This window comes from Rutilus rutilus (genome assembly GCF_951802725.1).
Source record: "Rutilus rutilus genome assembly, chromosome: 10".
NCBI classification, from domain to species: Eukaryota; Metazoa; Chordata; class Actinopteri; order Cypriniformes; family Leuciscidae; genus Rutilus; species Rutilus rutilus.
The window spans coordinates 4,764,867-4,790,802 of record NC_140215.1 but is presented as its reverse complement, the minus strand read 5'-3'; the positions used below and the strand labels follow the sequence as shown (position 1 = coordinate 4,790,802).

At 34.2% G+C, this 25,936-nt stretch overlaps 1 protein-coding gene across 2 annotated transcripts in view; it reads left to right on the top strand.

Moving 5' to 3' along the window:
* The window catches only part of stk39 (serine threonine kinase 39), a 90,628-nt gene that overhangs the window by 8,837 nt on the left and 55,855 nt on the right, over window positions 1-25,936 (top strand). For both annotated transcript variants that reach the window (XM_084421956.1, XM_084421955.1), the window contains exons 3-5: window positions 21,314-21,422; window positions 21,680-21,821; window positions 23,952-24,007. In XM_084421956.1, coding sequence (XP_084278082.1) covers window positions 21,314-21,422; window positions 21,680-21,821; window positions 23,952-24,007 — 307 coding nt within the window. The remainder of the gene's footprint in view (window positions 1-21,313; window positions 21,423-21,679; window positions 21,822-23,951; window positions 24,008-25,936) is intronic.

Genomic DNA, 25,936 nt, shown 5'->3' with positions numbered 1-25,936 from the left:
GCTGAACACATTAATCTCCAATTTCATCACCATCTGTAAAAAGGGGAAACTTGGGGGGGGGGGGGGGGGGGGGGATGTCAAGTCAAGTCAAGTCAAGTATATTTGTATAGCGCTTTTCACAATACAGATTGTATCAAAGCAGCTTCACAGTATTAAATTAAAATAATACAACAAGGTTTGTTTCTAGTGGAATTTATTGATAAAATCAAATTAGATATCCCCAGAATATCCCCAAAATGTGTACTGTAGGCTACTGTAAACAATGACCATGTGACATAAAATACTGTGAATTCTGAACAACAGAAAACAGCAGAAATATGTTATAATGCTAGCTGTTATTTGTGTTTTTTTTTTTTAAATCAATAGATGCCATTTTTTTCTGTTTCCTTTGTTTCTAGGATGTTGATGTACAGAGATAGTCAGTGTTTGAAATATTGCTCAATTTAAATGCAACCAAACATGTGTCGCTCGTTACCATCCAACAGTGGACCCTTCTTTAAGATCAAATTCAAAACCTTTGAGTTGACTTGCTGCATCTTGTCATTTTAAAGAAACAAAAATGAAATACAATTATTTTTTTCATAATATAACTTCAAATATGCAAAAAAACAAACAAAAAAACTTAAACATGCCAAGATGGAATCTCAACTCTGAACAATCTCTACCTATAACACAGTGGACTCACAATAGCCTGCAATAGAACTGTGTGTGTGTGAACAGTTAAGTCTGTCTTTATTTTGTAACTATATATATATATATATATATATATATATATATATATATATATATATAGTATAGTATAGTATAGTATAATATAATATATATTCTAAGCCTCTAAGTGCCATCTGAAATTTTCCTCTAAAATAATCATTTTTATCAAGCTTGTATATTTAAGTTCAACAATTTCACTTAAAAGCTAAATGAAAATTAGCTATTAATTGTCATTAAAGTGAAATTACTTAACTTAAATATACAAGCGTGATAAAAATTATCATTCTAGAAGAAAATTTCAGATGGCACTTAGAGGCTTTTGCATCTGAACTCTTCATATATATATATATATATATATAACCCATCAGTTATATAAAAAAAAGACCATTTAAATCTACAACGGGGTAAAAAATACAGACGGCCCGGCGGCAACAGTTCAAAAGCAGAGGCGATAATATCCTCTTATCATTCATAATATTCTTTTTCTTATTTAACGCTCTCTCTTTATAGATACTTTCTAAGCTTGGTTATGCAGTCCCTAACAATTTACTTGTTACTAATTTTCTTAATAATTTCTTCTGTAACTCAGCAGCAGTTCAATACCAACAAATAATACAGAATATCATAACACTTTCAATGAAAGCACTATAAAACATCAGAAGCTTTATGATGTGGACATTACAGCAAAGTTATTGCTTTAAGAAGTTCATTCTCTGTTGTGGCCGATTAAATAAAACATAATTTCTACTCTAATAAAATCAATAGATGCCATTTTTTTCTGTTTCCTTTGTTTCTAGGATGTTGATGTACAGAGATAGTCAGTGTTTGAAATATTGCTCAATTTAAATGCAACCAAACATGTGTCGCTCGTTACCATCCAACAGTGGACCCTTCTTTAAGATCAAATTCAAAACCTTTGAGTTGACTTGCTGCATCTTGTCATTTTAAAGAAACAAAAATGAAATACAATTTTTTTTTTCAGAATATAACTTCAAATATGCAAAAAAAAAAAAAATGAAAAAATTAAACATGCCAAGATGGAATCTCAACTCTGAACAATCTCTACCTATACAACAGTGGACTCACAATAGCCTGCAATGGAACTGTGTGTGTGTAAACAGTTAAGTCCGTCTTTATTTGTAACTGTAAGTATATATATATATATATATATATATATCATAGATACTTTGTATGCTTGGTTATGCAGTCCCTAACAGTTTACTTGCCATTGTTATGTGCCATTGCACACACACATACATGTCTATATTACTAACAGACCAATGTCGCTCTACACTGACCAAGTGAGGACTTTGTGAACGATCTCTACCTATACAAGTGGGGACTCTGCAATGGAGCTGTGTGTGTGTGAACAGTGAAGTGAACTGGCAGTGAAGTCTGCCTTCATTATGTAACTATATATATATGTAGTATATTATATAGTATATATTATGCCTTTTTTCATTCATAATATTATTTTCTCTCTTCATAGATACTTTCTGCTTGGTTATGCAGTCCCTTTAGGGTTTATGGGATTAATCAAACAGAAATAGCTCTTTAAGGTAACAATTTCAGGTGACCTATATTTAGTATAGTGTAAAGCATACTTTATACAGTGAATAATGATTTTATTAATTTAAAATGAACTTCGCGTCCCCAGTTGGATGGTATAGAACGATACTTGTTTGGCTGCTTTGTACATTTCTTGCCATCACAAACACACTGTAAAGATTTTGGAGATCAATCTCAAAATGTTACGTAGACTTGCTGCACTGAACATTTTTAGTTGGTTCAGTTGAAATATATGAAGTAGGGATGTTCATTTAACATTTTGTTTTCTGACTGAAAGCTGATTCTTGTTAACCAGTCATCATCAGTTAACTGACATGATTTGAAGGTTAGATTATAATTAAATGGAATTAGAATAGATAATAGTCTGTGACTGATTCAAATACCTCAAACATGTAGATTTACATGTGCAAATAGCAGCATAAACAACAGAACATGAGGATTCACACACCGTCACATCAAGCACCCGCAGTGCTTCTGTGAACACAGTAAACCAGAATAAAACTGTATATATAACTGTATAATAAATAGGCCAACTTAAATGAACAATTAACAAAACTAAAGTGCAATAAATAATAAACGCTTTAGGGTCTGTTTACATGACATAATTTTCAACTGAAAACAGAAAACGTTTTGGCCGTTCATTTCAACGAAAATGCCATTTTGGGGGCCTGACAATGCAAGCTTTTGAAAACGATGCCTTTCCCATCTGCGTAAACAACATAAATGGGAATTTGTGAAATTGGTACGTCATTCCAACCCGGTCACACTAAATGCATCTCTATAGCACACATTGTGTTTATTGTGCAATTTGTACACGGAAAGGAGTTTATGTGTGCATATGATATGCATGGGTGGGTTTAGGGTAGATTTAGTAATGGTGTGTAATGTGTAATATGTAATATGTATTATATGAGTTTCTAATTATTGGACAAAAAACTTCCTCACATAATAACCTAGAATACTGTCTAACACTTGATGGCTGCTCTGTTAAGTCCTCGTCGTCGGTTAGGAACCTGGGTGTGCTCTTTGATACCAATCTTTCATTTGAAAGTCACGTGTCTAGTATCTGTAAAACTGCATTTTTCCATCTTAAAAATATATCTAAATTACGTCATATGCTCTCATTGACAAATGCGGAACAATTAGTTCATGCGTTCATGACCTCAAGGCTAGATTATTGTAATGCTCTACTGGGTGGTTGCCCTGCACGCTTAATAAACAAACTACAGCTGGTTCAAAACGCAGCAGCTCGAGTTCTTACCAGAACCAGGAAGTATGACCATATTAGCCCAGTTCTGTCAAAACTGCATTGGCTCCCTATTAAACATCGCATCAATTTTAAAATATTGCTGATCACGTACAAAGCACTAAATGGTTTAGCTCCGCAGTACTTGAGCGAGCTCTTAACGCATTATAGTCCTTCACGTCTATTGCGATCTCAAAATTCCGGCCAGTTGATAATATCTAGAATATCAAAATCGACTGCTGGCGGTAGATCCTTCTCCTATTTAGCACCAAAACTTTGGAACAGTCTTCCTACCATTGTCCGGGAAGCAGACACACTCTGTCAGTTCAAAGCTAGACTAAAGACACATCTCTTTGACCTAGCTTTCACATAATACATTATAGACTTCTATAATTCAATATTAGGCTGCATAGATTAGGTCAGCTGGAACCGGGAACACTTCCCATAAATCCTGATGTACTCGTTACATCATAAGAAGAATGGCATCTACGCTAATTTTAGTGTCTTTGTTTATCGCGAGGTTTTCCCGCAGCCTGCCGGATCCAGGCCGTATCCAGATCTGATGAAGGACCTTCGCCTGGACCCGATGACAACGCAGTGCTGAAGTGCCAACTAGTCTCTCCCTATGGAGGATCCCTTTACCACTCTACAGATAAAGCGTCATCGGGAGAACTCAATTCGCGTATCTACCCCGAATTGATCAAATAAAATAAAATTCTGTATCAAAAATTATAAGGAAACACCAGTACTTTGTTTAGGCTTGGTTTGTAGGGAATTCCAAACCTGCATACATATATTCAAACGCACATAACTATAGAACCAATTTTTAATGCGCATGTGAACGCCATTAGCGTTTCTCACAGGTTTGCGTTTAAAGTCTATGTAGAGAGAATTGTGTCGTCTTAGCATCCCCTAATTTAATAACAAATGATTGTTGCGACGGAAGCGAATCAATCATAACTAACCTTAGCTGGAAAATAACTTTACTAAAGAACCGCTATAAAGCCAAAACAATCTCTGTTACCTTAAATTATACGTTTATCTCTGTAAAGCTGCTTTGAAACAATCTACATTGTTAAAATCGCTATATAAATGAAGATGACTTGACTTGACTTGACTTGACTATGTTTGGTTAGGATTAGTGTTGTAGGGTGTGTGTGTATTACATGCAATAAAGTGCGTATCATATGCATGTAAAAAACTAATTTTCGCGTAAAACATTGCACGATAAACAATGCATGCTATAGAGATGCATTTTCATGAGATCAGGCTGGGCATCCACAAGTATATAAAGTATATATGTTCACATGCATACTTATCATCAGGTGTTCACATATACATGTTTTTTTTTTCTTCTGACAAGGCGAACTACTAGCCTGACTACGTCAGACTTCGTACTTCTGCTCAATTTCATTTAGCTTCTGTACTCAGTCTGAGACAGCGTCATAGCTTTCCGTTTTCCTCCGGCCTGAAAACAGCCGGGCCAATCAACGAACAGAGGGTGGGCTGAGAGCCGTGACGTAGACGCTGATTGTACCGTGGATGCGTAGATTTACTTCACATAATCTGCAAAAGTCGTTCACAGCCATGTTCACTCCGGTATTTTGCTCGATGGTTTTTGTTTTTGCATCATACATGTGTTTACAGTGGAAGTTAGATGCGGCTGAGCATGCGCATAACACACGCCATAACCAAACGTTATGTGATTGGCTTACGGGTAACCAATGATTTTAAACTTCAGACAAGCGCCCCCCGCGAGAGAGAAAACACTTCTCTATTATGCCATTCCAGACTCTGTATACGAAGCAAAGCGAAGTAGCAGAGTTTGGTATTACCAGGCTAGCGAACTACTGGCCTGGCTTGCATAATACAGCTCTTTTAGTGTTTATAGGGTTTGTTTTTAAACAATGTTACAGTTGTATTTAACAATATTTTACATTTTCACGCACTTGTGTAGTTTGGTTTGAAAATTACTTGCATTATCTTTTTAACTGTTAAATTCTCATTAATTTCTCTTTCATTATGCTTAGATGAGGTTAAATCTTGGCTTGCTCAAAACGTTTTGTCTTTAAATGAAGACAAAGAGGTGATAGTTTTCGCCCCACTGATCATTTTAAGACCCCCAGCATCGATTTGAGGAGCTTATCTGCATTTATATCTACACATGTGCGGAATATGGGGTGTGCTTTTAGATGGGCCTTTACAATTTGACAAACAAATATCTTCGGTAATTGGATCTAGTTTCTATCATCTTTGCTTTTATCTAAAATTAAAGACTTCCTAACTGACAAAACTGAATAGAGCAGAAATGTCTCTTTAAGGTAACAATTGCAGGTCACCACACAAGTTAAACTGTACATGATCTAGACTCTAGATAAATAAAATGCGACCGCAGCAGTAAGTCAGGGGAATGCTTATATTTCTTCCTTTGGTTTCAATTTTGAACATGTTGCAGTTCTTTTTAAAAAGGTATACATTTTAGTACAATTATGAAATGATATAACATTATTTGATACTGTACATTAGCAGCAATTACGGTACACTTTTTTCACTTTAGCAACAAAGTGGAGACCCTCTTTTCTGTAATGAAAGGCCAATCTTATGGGTTGTGGTCTCTCAGACATCGGCAGTAATAAAAATAAACATTGTTTCCCTTTGGACTTTAATTACACTTGATACTGGGCATCATTACATTTTTCCCCTGACTGACAGGTGATGCTTGTAACCCGATCATAATCTGTTATCCGACAAGATTAGAATGTTATATTCTAATTAAATTAAATTAGAATGTATGTATTTCTCAATAATTATCACTTTTTTCAAAGCTGTCTTAACCAACTTCTAGCTTCACTGCAGCTAATTTCACATTCAAAACGCATTAAAACTACCAAAACACATCATTTATGTTTCAAATTAAGTCATTCTTTCAGAACTCTAGTGAAGGTTTCAGCCAACAAACACAATAAAATATACAAAACAAAAAAACACACAAACAACAGGCAGCAATATGCACTATTTTCTGCTGTTCAGAATTCAATGCAATTTACGTTACATGCTTCATGTTTACATTAATGTACAACATGATTTCCTTTTGTATAGATGTTGATGAAAATGAAAGACTAAGACTTGTGTAGGTGTTTAGTTACATCTTCATTTTTCTGTTTTTTTTTGTTTGTTTAAAAAAAAATAAAAAAATATTCAGAATATATATCAATGTGGTATACGGTAGAAATATTGCACATTTCAGTCTAGCTTAGGTTTTTAAATTAAATAACACAGTCTTGGAAATAATATGTAAGCATGTGCAAATAAGCCTGTATAGTAAATCAAGTTCTGTTGGTATTTGTGTTTAAGTGAGAAATCAATTCATTTAAATTGAAAGATCTCAATGTTAATAAGATCTTTCAATTATATTTAACAGTTTTGAGCGTATAAAAGAGTGTATAAAAATGGGCTCTGAGTTTTGGCAGTGGTTGTGTCTAAGTGAAATATGTAGTTTGGAAGATGTAGTCACTGAATGCATTAGTACAACATTGAATGACACAGACATTTGCAACACTTCTACAGTAATACCGTATTAAAATATATTCAGAATCTAAAAATAAATACTAAATACTATCAAAACAATAAGATGTAGCTGAACACATACAGGTATTAATCTTGCAGTTTCATCACCATCTGTAAAAAGGGGAAACTTGGGGGGGAAATGTGTACTGTAGGCTACTGTAAACAATGACCATGTGACATAAAATACTGTGAATTCTGAACAACAGAAAACAGCAGAAATATGTTATAATGCTACCTGTTATTTGTGGGGTTTTTTTATTTAACTTGTGTTTTTTGGGTAAAACCTTTTCTAGTGTTCTGGAATAATGATTTGATCGGAGACATGAATGAAGTTTCAGTGCATTTTGAATGTGAAATGAACTGCTGTCAAGCTGTAAGTTGGTTTGGAGAAGATATCATGGTCTTTTAACCTGATATCATTTAAGATATAATTTAAGACTGTAGTATAAATGATTGAATGATTTAACCATAACTCATTACTATCCTTGATATTCTAAAATAGGTATTTTTCATGTGTATGTTGACTCTAGTGTGTGTGTATTGAGTATTGAGTTGTTGCACTTCCCCCCAACATGCAATTTACATATCAATGCAGGGAGGCCTGAAAGGCCAGTGTTTTTCTCAGGTGAGAAAACAGGCCAACAACCCTCACAGTACTGTAAGATATCATGGCCTTTTAACCTGATATCATTTCAGATATAATGTAAGACTGTAGTATAAATGATTGAATGATTTAACCATAACTCATTACTATCCTTGATATTCTAAAATAGGTATTTTTCATGTGTATGTAGACTCTAGTGTGTGTGTATTGAATTGTTGCACTTCCCCTCAACATGCAGTTTACATATCAATGCAGGAAGGCCTGAAAGGCCAGTGTTTGTCTCAGGTGAGAAAACAACCCTCATAGTACTGTTACCAAAATATGTGCAACTTCTCAAATAAACTAGAGAAAACGCTGGGATTTACCCTGCCAAATTAAATTAAATTACAGGTTTTTACAATCGCTAGGACACATTTCTCAATATTTAGGTACATTTTCAAAACTCTTCACTCAGTTCACCAACTTACAGCTTGACAGCAGTTAATTTTTACATTCAAAATGCACTGAAACTTCATTCATGTCTCCATCAACTTATTATTCCAGAACACTAGAAAGGGTTTCACCCATACACTTTGTCACTCATAAAATAAAAAAATACAAACAACAGGAGCATTACACAATGCTTTCTTTTGTAAAATGCTTTCAAGAATGACACTATCTACTGTTTATAATTCACTGCAGTTGAACCCAGTCATCATCTATGATAATATCATTGAGCAGGTGGATATAAGTATCTAGGTGTGGTCATTGATCGTTCATTTACTTGGAAAGCCCACATTGATTATCTTCAAAATTCCGGCAACTATTGTATTTTTTTAAGAAATGTGGGCTTTCCAAGAACTGAGTGAAGAGTTTTGAAAATGTACCTAAATATTGAGAAATGTGTCCTAGCGATTGTAAAAACCTGTAATTTAATTTAATTTGGCAGGGTAAATCCCAGCGTTTTCTCTAGTTTATTTGAGAAGATGCACATATATTGGTAACAGTACTATGAGGGTTGTTGGCCTGTTTTCTCACCTGAGAAAAACACTGGCCTTTCAGGCCTTCCTGCATTGATATGTAAACTGCATGTTGGGGGGAAGTGCAACAATTCAATACACACACACTAGAGTCTACATACACATGAAAAATACCTATTTTAGAATATCAAGGATAGTAATGAGTTATGGTTAAATAATTCAATCATTTATACTACAGTCTTAAATTATATCTTAAATGATATCAGGTTAAAAGACCATGATATCTTACAGTACTGTGAGGGTTGTTGGCCTGTTTTCTCACCTGAGAAAAACACTGGCCTTTCAGGCCTCCCTGCATTGATATGTAAACTGCATGTTGGGGGGAAGTGCAACAATTCAATACACACACACTAGAGTCTACATACACATGAAAAATACCTATTTTAGAATATCAAGCCATGATATCTTACAGTACTGTGAGGGTTGTTGGCCTGTTTTCTCACCTGAGAAAAACACTGGCCTTTCAGGCCTTCCTGCATTGATATGTAAACTGCATGTTGGGGGGAAGTGCAACAATTCAATACACACACACTAGAGTCTACATACACATGAAAAATACCTATTTTAGAATATCAAGGATAGTAATGAGTTATGGTTAAATCATTCAATCATTTATACTACAGTCTTACATTATATCTTAAATGATATCAGGTTAAAAGACCATGATATCTTCTCCAAACCAACTTACAGCTTGACAGCAGTTCATTTCACATTCAAAATGCACTGAAACTTCATTCATGTCTCCGATCAAATCATTATTCCAGAACACTAGAAAAGGTTTTACCCAAAAAACACAAGTTAAATAAAAAAAAAAAACACACAAATAACAGGTAGCATTATAACATATTTCTGCTGTTTTCTGTTGTTCAGAATTCACAGTATTTTATGTCACATGGTCATTGTTTACAGTAGCCTACAGTACACATTTCCCCCCCAAGTTTCCCCTTTTTACAGATGGTGATGAAATTGGAGATTAATGTGTTCAGCTACATCTAATTGTTTTGATAGTTTTTAGTATTTATTTTTAGATTCTGAATATATTTTAATACGGTATTACTGTAGAAGTGTTGCAAATGTCTGTGTCATTCAATGTTGTGCTAATGCATTCAGTGACTACATCTTCCAAACTACATATTTCACTTAGACACAACCACTGCCAAAACTCAGAGCCCATTTTTATACACTCTTTTATACGCTCAAAACTGTTAAATATAATTGAAAGATCTTATTAACATTGAGATCTTTCAATTTAAATGAATTAATTTCTCACTTAAACACAAATACCAACAGAACTTGATTTACTATACAGGCTTATTTGCACATGCTTACATATTATTTCCAAGACTGTGTTATTTAATTTAAAAACCTAAGCTAGACTGAAATGTGCAATATTTCTACCGTATACCACATTGATATTCTGAATATTCTTTTTTTTTTTTTTAAACAAAACAAAACAAAAAAACAGAAAAATGAAGATGTAACTAAACACCTACACAAGTCTTAGTCTTTCATTTTTATCAACATCTATACAAAAGGAAATTATGTGTTTTGGTAGTTTTAATGCGTTTTGAATGTGAAATTAACTGCAGTGAAGCTGGAAGTTGGTTAAGACAGTGGATTGAAGAGCTTTGAAAAAAGTGATAATTATTGAGAAATACATACATTCTAATTTAATTTAATTAGAATATAACATTCTATTCTTGTCGGATAACAGATTATGATCGGGTTACAATCACATGTCAGTCAGGGGAAAAATGTAATGATGCCCAGTATCAAGTGTAATTAAAGTCCAAAGGGAAACAATGTTTTTATTTTATTTTTATTACTGCCGATGTCTGAGAGACCACAACCCATAAGATTGGCCTTTCATTACAGAAAAGAGGGTCTCCACTTTGTTGCTAAAGTGAAAAATGTGTACCGAAATTGCTGCTAATGTACAGTATCAAATAATGTTATATCATTTCATAATTGTACTAAAATGTATACCTTTTTAAAAAGAACTGCAACATGTTCAAAATTGAAACCAAAGGAAGAAATATAAGCATTCCCCTGACTTACTGCTGCGGTCGCATTTTATTTATCTAGAGTCTAGATCATGTACAGTTTAACTTGTGTGGTGACCTGCAATTGTTACCTTAAAGAGACATTTCTGCTCTATTCAGTTTTGTCAGTTAGGAAGTCTTTAATTTTAGATAAAAGCAAAGATGATAGAAACTAGATCCAATTACCGAAGATATTTGTTTGTCAAATTGTAAAGGCCCATCTAAAAGCACACCCCATATTCCGCACATGTGTAGATATAAATGCAGATAAGCTCCTCAAATCGATGCTGGGGGTCTTAAAATGATCAGTGGGGCGAAAACTATCACCTCTTTGTCTTCATTTAAAGACAAAACGTTTTGAGCAAGCCAAGATTTAACCTCATCTAAGCATAATGAAAGAGAAATTAATGAGAATTTAACAGTTAAAAAGATAATGCAAGTAATTTTCAAACCAAAGTAATACACTACACAAGTGCGTGAAAATGTAAAATATTGTTAAATACAACTATAACATTGTTTAAAAACAAACCCTATAAACACTAAAAGGGCTGTATTATGCAAGCCAGGCCAGTAGTTCGCCTTGTCAGAAAAAAAAAAAAAAACGGCGAATATTTATGAAAATGTGAACACCTAATGATAAGTATGCATGTGAACATGTTATATACTTGTGGATGCCCAGCCTGATCTCATGAAAATGCATCTCTATAGCATGCATTGTTTATCGTGCAATGTTTTACGCGAAAATTAGTTTTTTACATGCATATGATACGCACTTTATTGCATGTAATACACACACACCCTACAACACTAATCCTAACCAAACATATAATACATATTACATATTACACATTACACACCACTACTAAATCTACCCTAAACCCACCCATGCATATCATATGCACACATAAACTCCTTTCTGTGTATAAATTGCACAATAAACACAATGTGTGCTATAGAGATGCATTTAGTGTGACAGGGTTGGAATGACGTACCAATTTCACAAATTCCCATTTATGTTGTTTACGCAGATGGGAAAGGCATCGTTTTCAAAAGCTTGCATTGTCAGGCCCCCAAAATGGCATTTTCGTTGAAATGAACGGCCAAAACGTTTTCTGTTTTCAGTTGAAAATTATGTCATGTAAACAGACCCTAAAGCGTTTATTATTTATTGCACTTTAGTTTTGTTAATTGTTCATTTAAGTTGGCCTATTTATTATACAGTTATATATACAGTTTTATTCTGGTTTACTGTGTTCACAGAAGCACTGCGGGTGCTTGATGTGACGGTGTGTGAATCCTCATGTTCTGTTGTTTATGCTGCTATTTGCACATGTAAATCTACATGTTTGAGGTATTTGAATCAGTCACAGACTATTATCTATTCTAATTCCATTTAATTATAATCTAACCTTCAAATCATGTCAGTTAACTGATGATGACTGGTTAACAAGAATCAGCTTTCAGTCAGAAAACAAAATGTTAAATGAACATCCCTACTTCATATATTTCAACTGAACCAACTAAAAATGTTCAGTGCAGCAAGTCTACGTAACATTTTGAGATTGATCTCCAAAATCTTTACAGTGTGTTTGTGATGGCAAGAAATGTACAAAGCAGCCAAACAAGTATCGTTCTATACCATCCAACTGGGGACGCGAAGTTCATTTTAAATTAATAAAATCATTATTCACTGTATAAAGTATGCTTTACACTATACTAAATATAGGTCACCTGAAATTGTTACCTTAAAGAGCTATTTATGTTTGATTAATCCCATAAACCCTAAAGGGACTGCATAACCAAGCAGAAAGTATCTATGAAGAGAGAAAATAAGCATTAAATAAAAAATATATATATTATGAATGAAAAAAGGCATAATATATAATATACTATATAATATACTACATATATATATATATATATAGTTACATAATGAAGGCAGACTTCACTGTTCACACACACACAGCTCCATTGCAGAGTCCCCACTTGTATAGGTAGAGATCGTTCACAAAGTCCTCACTTGGTCAGTGTAGAGCGACATTGGTCTGTTAGTAAAGCCGCGTTTCCACCGCAGGAACTTTCCCCAGGAACTAGGAACTTTGGGCTGGTACTCGATGTGTTTACACCGCAGGAACCAGGGTCTAAATGAAGTTCCGGGTAAATATTTCCCCCTCCGATAGTCCCTGCTCACGAGGTAGTACTTTTTCAAAGTTCAGGAACTTTCAGGGGTGGGACTTGTGCGCTGCACAAGCTGATTGGTTGTGTTCACGCCGCATTTTGGTTGGATGACCACACGCAGCATTTTCTTTATTTTTAACCTCCCTTTTAAAAAGTGGCTTCATGCAGTAAAGTTGTCTGTCTGCAAATATGGAATTTAATAAAAAAAAACTGGGGGACTGGCGACGAGTTTCAGGCTTTATTATTTGGGTATTTGTGGAAGAGGAAACTTTCTGCGCGTTCGTCACAGCCATCTCACGGCCAATGTCCGCAATAGCTGATAACATACAATTTTATATCTAACGTTAGCATTACGAGCTCTGAACACGCTTTATCAGTGCTCGTCTCTTTTATGCCACAGCTTTTAATATTAAGTCATTATGTTTACACATTGTCATCTATTGCAAGGCAAACCATGTTACAAATTTACTATAACAGGATTGAAATAGCGCATTGAGGTGTAACAAACAACTATTTACAAGACTGTCACTATTTATGATTGATAGACGGGGTTCAGGCTTTTTTTAAAGAGTATTTACGCAAAAGGAAATTTTTGCGCGTTATTCCCAGTCATCTCACAACGTACCTTGTCTTAATTTTATACGCATACAAGCTTTCTGAACACGCTTTAGTATCAGTGCTCGTCTATTTTGTTATGTTAATTACCTCGTTAGTAAACCAATAACTGCAACACAGTTTGAATCTCCTCCAAACTTATAAATGTGGCGCTCAAAACTGATTACTGTCCGTCGCAGACTGGGAGGAGCAGTTGCGCGCAGTTTACCTTCCCGGTACTTTAGACCGCGGTGTAAACGCAGAAAGCAACCGGTCTGGGGCAAGAAAGGTTCCTGGGAAAAAAGTTCCTGGGACAAATTGTTCCGGGTAATTTCGGTGGAAAAGCGGCTTAATATAGACATGTATGTGTGTGTGCAATGGCACATAACAATGGCAAGTAAACTGTTAGGGACTGCATAACCAAGCATACAAAGTATCTATGATATATATATATATATACTTATAGTTACAAAATAAAGACGGACTTAACTGTTTACACACACACAGTTCCATTGCAGGCTATTGTGAGTCCACTGTTGTATAGGTAGAGATTGTTCAGAGTTGAGATTCCATCTTGGCATGTTTAAGTTTTTTTTTTTTTGCATGTTTGAAGTTATATTATGAAAAAAAAATTGTATTTCATTTTTGTTTCTTTAAAATGACAAGATGCAGCAAGTCAACTCAAAGGTTTTGAATTTGATCTTAAAGAAGGGTCTGTTAGTAATATAGACATGTATGTGTGTGTGCAATGGCACATAACAATGGCAAGTAAATTGGTAGGGACTGCATAACCAAGCATACAAAGTATCTATGAAGGCCTATATATATTATAAATATATACTTATAGTTTCAAAATAAAGACAGACTGAACTGTTCACACAAACACAAACACACACACACAGTTCCATTGCAGGCTATTGTGAGTCCACTGTTGTATAGGTAGAGATTGTTCAGAGTTGAGATTCCATCTTGGCATGTTTAAGGTTTTTTTTTTTTTTTTTTTTTCATATTTGAAGTTATATTATGAAAAAAAAATTGTATTTCATTTTTGTTTCTTCAAAATGACCAGATGCAGCAAGTCAACTCAAAGGTTTTGAATTTGATCTTAAAGAAGGGTCCACTGTTGGATGGTAACGAGCGACACATGTTTGGTTGCATTTAAATTGAGCAATATTTCAAACACTGACTATCTCTGTACATCAACATCCTAGAAACAAAGGAAACAGAAAAAAATGACATCTATTGATTTTATTAGAGTAGAAATTATGTTTTAATGATTAGGCCACAACAGAGAATGAACTTCTTAAAGCAATAACTTTGCTGTAATGTCCACATCATAAAGCTTATGATGTTTTATAGTGCTTTCATTGAAAGTGTTATGATATTCTGTATTATTTGTTGGTATGGAACTGCTGCTGAGTTACAGAAGAAATTATTAAGAAAATTAGTAACAAGTAAATTGTTAGGGACTGCATAACCAAGCTTGGAAAGTATCTATAAAGAGAGAGCGTTAAATAAGAAAAAGAATATTATGAATGATAAGAGGATATTATCGCCTCTGCTTTTGAACTGTTGCCGCCGGCCCGTCTGTATTTTTTACCCTGTTGTAGATTTAAATGGTCTTTTTTATTAATATAACTGATGGGTTATATATATTTTTTTATATATATATATAGTTACATAATGAAGGCAGACTTCACTGCCAGTTCACTTCACTGTTCACACACACACAGCTCCATTGCAGAGTCCCCACTTGTATAGGTAGAGATCGTTCACAAAGTCCTCACTTGGTCAGTGTAGAGCGACATTGGTCTGTTAGTAATATAGACATGTGTGTGTGTGTGCAGTGGCACATAACAATGGCAAGTAAATTGGTAGGGACTGCATAACCAAGCATACAAAGTATCTATGAAGGCCTATATATATATATATATATACTTATAGTTACAAAATAAAGACAGACTTAACTGTTCACACACACACAGTTCTATTGCAGGCTATTGTGAGTCCACTGTGTTATAGGTAGAGATCGTTCAGAGTTGAGATTCCATCTTGGCATGTTTAAGTTTTTTTTGCATATTTGAAGTTATATTATGAAAAAAAATTGTATTTCATTTTTGTTTCTTCAAAATGACCAGATGCAGCAAGTCAACTCAAAAGTTTTGAATTTGATCTTAAAGAAGGGTCCACTGTTGGATGGTAACGAGCGACACATGTTTGGTTGCATTTAAATTGAGCAATATTTCAAACACTGACTATCTCTGTACATCAACATCCTAGAAACAAAGGAAACAGAAAAAAATAAGGACATGTCTGTTGATTTTTTTTAGAGTAGAAATTATGTTTTATTTAATAGGCAGCCAATACTATCAGTCGCATTATTAATATCTTAATTATATTATAATAATAATTGCATTATAATTATAACATTGAGTTGCAGATCCCCTCGTCATATATATATATATTTTTTTTTAATAAAAAAATGCATATTTGAAGTTATATTATGAATAATATAATATATATGGTAACCCTTTATAATAACTGCATCCTATTAATCATTAGTTAATCAATAAACAGTTAAATAATAAAGCAGACATTAATAACCAGTTTATAAATACAGCTTTAAATGTTGTATTATTGATTTAGAAGCATATCTATAATGTGTTTAATCATTTTATTTTCATACTTTATTAATGATCAATTTATCATTTCTAAATGCAGTATAGCGTTATTTTAAACCAGTTATTTAGGTGTTGTCAGTGATTAAAAAGATCACTTAGAAAGTGTAAGTAAATGTAGTAGATTCAGGTAGTTATAAAGCATTTAGTAGTGGTCAGTTCACTATTTTGTGAGCTCATCTAAAGTGAGGACTAGTTATGCCCTGTAAATAATTTATAAAGGAGATTTAAAGACTCAGTTTTCTTCTAAACAGAAAAAGGAAACAAACACAACACAGCGATAGAGAACATAGAAATATTAACAGCCTTTAAATCTCCTTTATAAATGTTTTACAAGGCATAACTAGTCCTCACTTTAGATGAGCTCACAAAAAATAGTGAACTTACCACTACTAAATGCTTTATAACTACCTGCATTACAGTAGAAATACATGTTAATAAACCATTTATAAACACACTAAGGAACTATTACTATATGTCTGAATAATAAATATGTATGAATGCACATTTAAATAGTTTAATCATTTACTCACACTTTGTAGGTGATCTTATGAACCACTGACAACTCCTAAATAACTGCTTTGTAAATTATGCTATACTTCATTTAGAAATGATAAATTGATCATTAAAAAAGTATGAAAATACAATTATTAAACACATTTTTGATATGCTTTTAAAACAGGAACAAAGCATTTATAGCTGTATTTATAAACTGCTTATTAATGTATATTAATTCTTAATAAATTAATTAACTGTTTACTAATGCTTAACTAATGAATAATAGCGTGTAGTTATTATAAAGCTCCTGAACTAAGCCGCCAGTTAAACATCAGCTCTACAGTCTCAGAGCCTCTCTAGGACAGCAACCCATTCAGACAATAGAGAAGTGTGAACGACGTGTGTTAATGGGCCACTGCAGTTCCTGCCCCAGCCTACAGGAGCGCTGCTGAGTATGGACTTAAACACACACACACATGTAGGTCCCCACTTGGTCAAAAATGAAACAAATTCACCAGAGCGTGTTTTAGCTAATTTGAACATGTTTTAAAGCATGACCAACAGGGGACTTGAAAAAAGTCCCCACTTGGCTCGACGGTCCCCTGTTGGTGAGTGTGTAACGACACCAAGGTCCCCACTTAGATAGGTAGACAAGTACACACACACACACACACACACACACACACACACACACACACACACACACACACACACACACACACACACACACACACACACACAATATCGAATCGCAAAGAGTTAAAGGTGAATTGCAATTTGTTTGTTTGAGCAGCCTGACTGGACCGGGATAAGCAATATTGGATCGACCTATGACATCAGTTTGGGGCCTGTCATCATTTGCTTCCAGAAGTATTTTTTTCCCATTCATTTTCATCTTTCATCATAGGCATTCCAAAAATAATCTTAAATAAAGAGCCAAACTAACCCAGATAAATCACAACTTTATAACCTTTGATTTAAAGCAGAAAATGAGAATAAAAAAGTATGGTGAATGATGTATTCGAGTCTTATGCGCGCAATATGTAGAAATTGCTCTGTATTTGAAGATAACTGTGACATATTTAAAAGAAATTGACTGAAAGAAATGCAAAAAAGTATTGAAAGAAATTAATATTTGTATTCAGAAAGGATGCAAATTGATCAAAAGTTACAGTTTAAGATATAACGTTATAAAATATTTCTACTTCAAATACATGCTTTCCATTAATTCAACAAAAATTAAGTAGCAGATAATAAGAAATATTTCTTGAGTAGCAAATCAGCATATTAGAATGATTTCTGAAGGATCGTGTGACACTGAAGACTGGATTAATGATTAATGATCACAGGAATAAATCATATTTTAGAAAACAGGTATTTTAAATTGTAATAATATTTCACAATATTACTATTTTACTGTGTTTTTTGATCAAATAAATGCATCCTTCGTGAGCATAAGAAACTTCTTTCAAAAATATTGTAAAAATTATATACAGATGCAGAAGTTGACTGAGACTCGTTTACTTCGTTCGCAATGCTTCATGGGAGTGGGCGATCGCTCTTTTTATATCAGAAAATCTGTTTCAGAAACATAAATTTGAAATCATCCTGACTTATTGCTTCTTTAGAGGTATCAGATTATATTATGTTTTAAAATACTTGAAAACTACAGTTACCTTTTCATTGATTACATAATTACATGTTATTAAATTATTCATAATTCATTGATTCTCCCTACTACTTCTTTTCTATCTTTAAAATGTTCCTTTCTAAAACATAAATCCGTTCAGAAGGTCTTCCAGGTTTGTTGAGTTGCACACACAGTATTTGAGCACTGGATTTACAGAAATCATTTCATTTTTCAGTGTTTTCTCAACATTTCAACATTGCATATCCAATCAACTCCTGACAAACACATTCATTATTATTTGATTTATCACTGTCTCTGGAAGGCTTTTGTCTTTCAAACACATAAATGTACAAATTCACGTCATTTACATGCAATGCAGGGATTCCCCAACTTTCTTGTCAGCTGAACCTCTTTGACCTGATACTGTATATTTACTTGAAGTAAGTTAATAAGTTAGGTCAATAATAAAATGAAATCAATAATAATAAATAATACAATTAAATTCATGATGTCTGTTAATGGTCACATGACATGCAGGTAAACAGACACAATATTTTTTGAATTCCTTTTAGTAGGTGTTTTATTTTATTTTAAAATGATTTATTGTAATTTAAAATGTTAATGATTTAATTAATAGCTTTTCATTAAACTCAGGAACTCCTGCAGTTCCATCACGAGCCCCAGTCTGGGAAACTCTGACGTAATTTAATATTTATGGAATATATTTTCAATGTATACCATGGATACAATGGAATATATATATCAAACAATGTAATAAACGAGTTAGATCAAAAGTAATCTAAAAGTAATTAAAAAAGTAGTCAGATTATAGTACCATAAATATGTAATGTATAATATATAAAATATGTTTGGAATCAGTAACTGACTACAATAAATAATCTACCCAGCACTGAGAGACAATTATCATTGCTTTACCTTCGAGCAGTTTTAATGTTAAATTTTTTTTTACTTGTTCACAAAAACAAATTTCCCTGTAGAGCAACAAACACTTCAGATTTAATCATTTTGAATGAATAAATGACTTGTTAATGTGCATGTGCATTAAACGTACAATGTAAGTGTTTCAAAAGTCAATTAAATCATTAATCACAATTATTTGTAGGATTATTGATCATTAGCCAACACTTATAGTTGTGACTGCCCTAGTTTCTCATGAATGTGTTTCATATCTGTCAAAGACACACGTTACATGCTTTTCTCACAGCGCGCTTTCCCTACTGTTATCATGCGCACACACACACACGCACACACACACACGCGCACACACACACACACACACACACACACACACACACACACACACCCAGCAGGCCTTTCACTCCGACACTCATGACTGAGTTGTTTTCCATTGATCTTTGTTTTGGTGCAGAGAGACTGGAAACTGATGGTTTGATTAATGACTATTCTGCCGCGAAAACAAGTTTATTCCCGGAGATGGGAATCTGCTATAAGCATCTCTCAGATTTACTCTCAAATTGGCTGACACAGAAATATGGGTTTGTGTATATTTATGCTGAAACCAGGCATACATACGCAATGACCTTTTTCAGTTTTCTTCAGATTTGGATCTTGCAGGTTTTTTGTTAAAGCCTTATATTATTATAACATGTGAAATTATTTCATCAATTGTATGTTGTTGACCTGCAAGCAAAATGGCATTTTTATGCATGATTTCTGCTTTGAAATAAAGTGATAAACAGCTTTAGTACTGAAGCATTGATTAGCACTTTACATGTCGAGGATAAGAGTTTATATTTGTCTGATATTTTCAGAAGTAAAGATTGCTCATTAAATCAGGATCAGGTAGTCCGAGCTGGTGCGAGTGAGTGGAGGCGGAGACTAATTTGCATATTAATGTATCCGCGTATACTAAATGAAGTAATGGTGTAGTTACATTCAAGCTATGTTAAGGCATGAAACAATTATTTTAACAGGAAAAAAATGTTTAAGTATTATATTTGGATTATCAAAGATGACTTTTTTTTATACTAATCATTACCATGTATATACATCAATATAACAATACATGATAACAGATCAGAAACATTTATATTAGGGCTGTCAAACGATTAATCGCGATTAATCGCATCCAAAATAAAAGTTTGTGTTTACATAATTTATGTCTGTGTACGGAGTATAATTATTTTCTATATATAAATACACACACATGCATATATATATTTAAGAAAATGTGTTATTTATATATAAAATATTTATATATAATATAAATTATATATAATATAAATATATATATACACAGTATATACATGCAAATATTTCTTAAATATATACATGCATGTGTGTGTATTTATATATAGAAAATAATTATACACCGTACACAGACATAAATTATGTAAACACAAACTTTTATTTTGGATGCGATTAATCGCGATTAATCGTTTGACAGCCCTAATTTATATGCATATTATTGAAATATTTTAATACATTTAGAGAACTGAATGATGGCTCAACTAAATCGTTTCATCAAATTGAATAAATGTTTTTATGCAATGGACAGTAAGATCTGATTCATGTACATTTGCATTAATTCATTTAGCAGACACTTTTATCCAAAGTGAGGAGCAAAAGCAATTTTTTTAAAGAGCCAACAATATACATGACATTACAGTAATGAGAATAGTTTTTTTTTTTCTAATAGGGTAATGAAATTGGAGGATAAATGTGTTTAATTGGTATTTACATGTTTTAGAAGTCACACAAGTCATAAACATGGGCTTAATTTCCTTTTTCATTTTTGGGGTATAATATGACCTGAACACACAGATAGATTTTGTGAGATTTATTCTGTTGGTGAATGGTGTCTTTTATAAATCAGTTCAAGAACTTCTCTCTGTCTCTACTTTTGCAATCACGTTGATGTGCATGCATTATAAAGCACGTAGACATAATTAAAGACGTGCATTATAAAGCTAGACACCTCCATCTGTCTCCACAGAAAGAGATCCAAGCCATGAGCCAGTGTAACCATCCAAACGTGGTCACATACTACACTTCTTTCGTTGTGAAAGATGAACTTTGGCTCGTCATGAAACTCCTGAGTGGAGGTGAGAGGAATCAGTCTTATTGTATTCATTCAACACTAAATGTATTGTTTTATCATTTAAAACAAGCTTCTTATGAAATGTTTTGCATGAAAAGTGTGGTTGTGTTTCTTAAATGTCATTTTGATTTGATAATATTGTCCAATGCTCAGTTTGTGTGTCCAAATGCTATTTGTGGCAACTGTATGTGTTATATATGCATGTATATTTTGTAGATTTGCATGTGTTTTGTGTGCTTACAAGGCTTTTTATTCATCCAGGATCAGTGTTAGACATCATAAAGCACACGTTCATCAAAGGAGAGCATAAAAACGGTGTCCTAGATGAATCCACAATAGCAACCATTCTGAAGGAAGTACTGGAGGGATTAGATTATCTCCACAAAAATGGGCAGATTCACAGGTACGGAAAAATCTATTATTGTCACTATTCCACTATGTAACTCCCTTCCAATCACAGGCCATTTGCTTCAGTCGTACTTCAACTTAAAGTTTTCCTGGTTAGTGGCATCAAAGTGGTAAGAAAAAAATACTCAAAAGAGGTTTTTAAAACACCTACTAAGTAAATACCAAGTAAATGTATAGACATCCATACACCTGGTATTTTAAAGGGTTAGTTCACCCAAAAATGAAAACGATCCCATAATTTACTCACCTTCAAGCCATCCTAGGTGTATATGATAATCAAAGTTACAGTAAAAAATATCCTGGCTCTTCCAAGCTTTATAATGAGAATGAGATTTGGGCCTGAGATTTTGAAGCCCAAAAAAGCGCATCCATCCATCATAAAAAAAAAACATATGGCTCCAGTGGGTAATAATGCCTTCTGAAGCAAGGCGATGTGTTTTTGAAAGAAAAATACCCATAATTAGAAGAACTTTATAAACTAAAATCACGGCTGTATGCGAGTCTAGTTCAGGCGGAAGAGTGACCTTTGACCCGACGCATGACGTACTCACGAACGAAAGCGCAGAGGATAGAGCAAAACAAAACGCCAGTCACGAATTAGTCTAATAAGTCTAAAACAAGAATTTGAGTTTGTTATTTGTTTGAACCGCGAGACGCGTCTACTCTCACCTAAGCTTATGCCTAAGTCCTAAATCGTACGCCGGAACTCGACTGTTTCGTGAACGCACGTTACGTTTTTCACGTTTTTCGTTACAGTTTATAAAGTTTTTAATCTGGATCATTTTCTTACAAAAACGCATGGCTTCTCTTCAGAAGGCCGTTATTAACACCCTCTATGGATTACTTTTATGATGGATGGATGCACTTTTTTGGTCTTCAAAATCTCAGGCTCTATTCACTCCCATTAGCTTGGAAGAGCCAGGATATTTTTTTTTATATAACTCTAATTGTGTTTGGCTGAAAGAAGAAAGTCATATACACCTAGGATGGCTTGAGGGTGAGTAAATGATGGGATAGTTTTCATTTTGGGGTGAACTAACGCTTTAAGATGCGTTTTGGTTTATCGGATCACAAGTAGACGAGGGAGACACATTCCCGTTTACACCTGGTGTTTTAATCCGTCTCTTTTCTCCACTTTCAACCACTTCTGTCCTGATTTCTTCGAGGGAATGGGTAAATGTATGGGCTTTTTCAGATCTAATGGACAAAATAAGCTTGTGCAATTTACATATGAACGCGACTGGAGACACGGAAAAACATACGGAGAGCATCAGCTTTAGTTTCTGCTCTGACAGCCACAAGACTAGCCGAACGCTGTGAGTGAGTGTTAAAAATCAGAAATGGGGAGAGAACATTGTGCTTGGTACGTTTTTCATCTTCAAACCAAACTTGGGTCTCCAGCCGACAAAGTTTAAATCGAACGTGGACAAGCTCAAAGCTTTTTTTCTAGACCCCATTTACACCTGTATTTAGTGTCGTCCACTTGTGATCCGATCGACCAAAACACATCTTAATACCAGGTGTAAACAGGGCCTTAATCATACTTGAACTTGAAGTTTAGTTAGTGGCATCAAAGTTTTGAAAGATACTCAAAAGAGGGTTTTTTTAAACATCTGCTAGGTTAATACCAAGTAAATTAGACATCCATGAACATAACTGCATATTTCACTTTGTTTTCTGAGTTATATTTGGAAGGACATCAATTTGGATTTGATTCTAATGAAGTTTACACAAATTCTCTGCAGTATTGATTTCAGATTTACCCGGGCCTAAATGACAAAATTATTTATGGCTCGTCATTTCACACGCATTTCAGATGGTCTCTTCCTGTTTGAGTGAACAACTCTTGGTCCAAATAGGATGCAAATTGGCCAGACTTTATGCTGACAGTCAAACGTCTGGTTTTGTGAAACTAGAGTAAAATATGCTTTAATTAAATTCCTCTGCATGTTAAGTGCTGAAAAATACTAATGTGGTCTTTTCCCTCCAGGCCATCACTGCTGTAATAATGGTCTGAAAAATTCATAAACATGCGGATTCATTCTTCAGCCACTGGCATTATTGTTAATGTTTAAGATTATAATAAACCGTGACATGTGTGTGCTTTGTCTTGGTTTGACCTCAGGGACGTGAAGGCTGGTAATATTCTACTGGGAGAAGATGGATCGGTGCAGATCGCTGGTTTGTAACTTTGTTTGCCTTTGACTTTACTGAAACTTTACCGTAGATTGTCTGAAATGTTTTGTTCCTTTTTGTATTAAAGTTAGTTAATACTTTGTAAGTTAACCAGCAACCAGCTAAGTATGTAATACTTAGTAAGTTAACCAGCAACCAGCTAAGTATGTAATACTTAGTAAGTTAACCAGCAACCAGCTAAGTATGTAATACTTAGTAAGTTAACTAGCAACAGGCTTAGGACAAAAATGTTAAAACATGTTAGCAACATGCTAATTCATGTTAATAACAACATGTTAAAACATGTTAGCAACATGATCATTCATGCTAGAAACATGTTAAAATATGCTGGCAACATGTTATAAAACATTAGCAATATGTTAACATGTTAGCAATGTGCTGTCATATTCATTCATGCTAGCAAAGTGTTAAAACAAGTTAGAGACATTTTTATCAATTTGGTAAGACATGCTAGTAACATGCTAATTCATGTTGACATGTTAAAATGCTTGCAACATGTCAATAAATGCTAGCAATGTATAGAGTGTTAAAACATGAAATCTAAATAATACTAGACACATGCCACGACATGATAAAAACATGATAAAACTTGTTAGCAATATGACAAAACATGCTGAAAGCTTATAAAATGTATAGAAGTCTTTGTCAACATAAAAGTTTGTCCCAATGAACTTCACTTTCTAGTTCTAAGAGTGAGATAGATAGATAAATAGATAGATAGATAGACAGATAGATAGATGGATGTTTTAAAAAACTTAACATTATACATGGACCTCAGGGGAAAACATAAAATTATATAAAAGATGTATGACAGAATATATTATACATTTCTTTGTTGCTTTTAACTGATTTTGACCAATGCATTCTTAGGGCCCTATTTTAACGATCTAAGCGCATGGTCTAAAGCGCAGGCCGCAAGTTCACTTAGGGCGAGTCCGAATCCACTTTTGCTAGTTTCAACGATGGGAAAAATGCTCAGCGGCTAGGCACATCGTCTAAAAGGGTTGTCCCTATATTCTCTTAATGAGTAATGGGTGTGTTTCGGGATTTATGTGTGTTAAACCAATCAGAGTCTCATCTCCCATTCCCTTTAAATGCCAGTTGCGCTCGCGCCATGGCAGATTCACTATTTACATGACGGAATTTGATAGTGGAGAGACCGAACGCGTCCCCAGAGCGCAAACGGATCTGCTCGTGCGTGAGGTAAAAGTGTGCAAGCAGACCATCTACGGGACAAGCCGGATTCCACCATATCTTTATGTACACAATAATAATCTTTTACATTGTAATTACATTGGCATGTTTGTGTGCTGCTGTGTGTCCCTGTGTGTGTAATAAGCAGAGTGTACACACGTTGTGGATCCGCCTATAGGTGCACATTACTAACGTGCTCTTTAAATAGCAAAAAATATATATCTATATTGCGCGATTAACTTTAGACCAGGTTTCAGTTGGTCAATGGCGCAGTCTATTTCTGTTGCCTCAAAATAGCAACGTGCCAACAATGTGCCAGAACACACCTTGTTTTCAGTCCAGCACGCCCATGGGCGCACAAATGGGCGCAAATGCGTTTGCTATTTAAACAACGTGGCGCAGGACGTGAAAATGATAACTGCGTCGGGCTGAAACTAGCAAAAAACACTTGCGTTGCGCTTGGCGCTGCATTGTGCCGGGTGTAACATAGGGCCCTTAATATTCAGTCGCATAATTATTTCAGCTTATTTATAGCCATGAGTTAATTAAGCTTTCTTTAGCTGTAAAAATCCTGTTTTAATTAATATTGGTTGTCACTCTAAAAAGCAACATTTATGGGCCTTAAGAGAGATTAAACCATGGTAATTAACTTTAATTATGCTAACTATAAAAGCAATAAAAAGCAGTGATTTAATCAGTCAGTCAAGCCGCTGTCAAGAA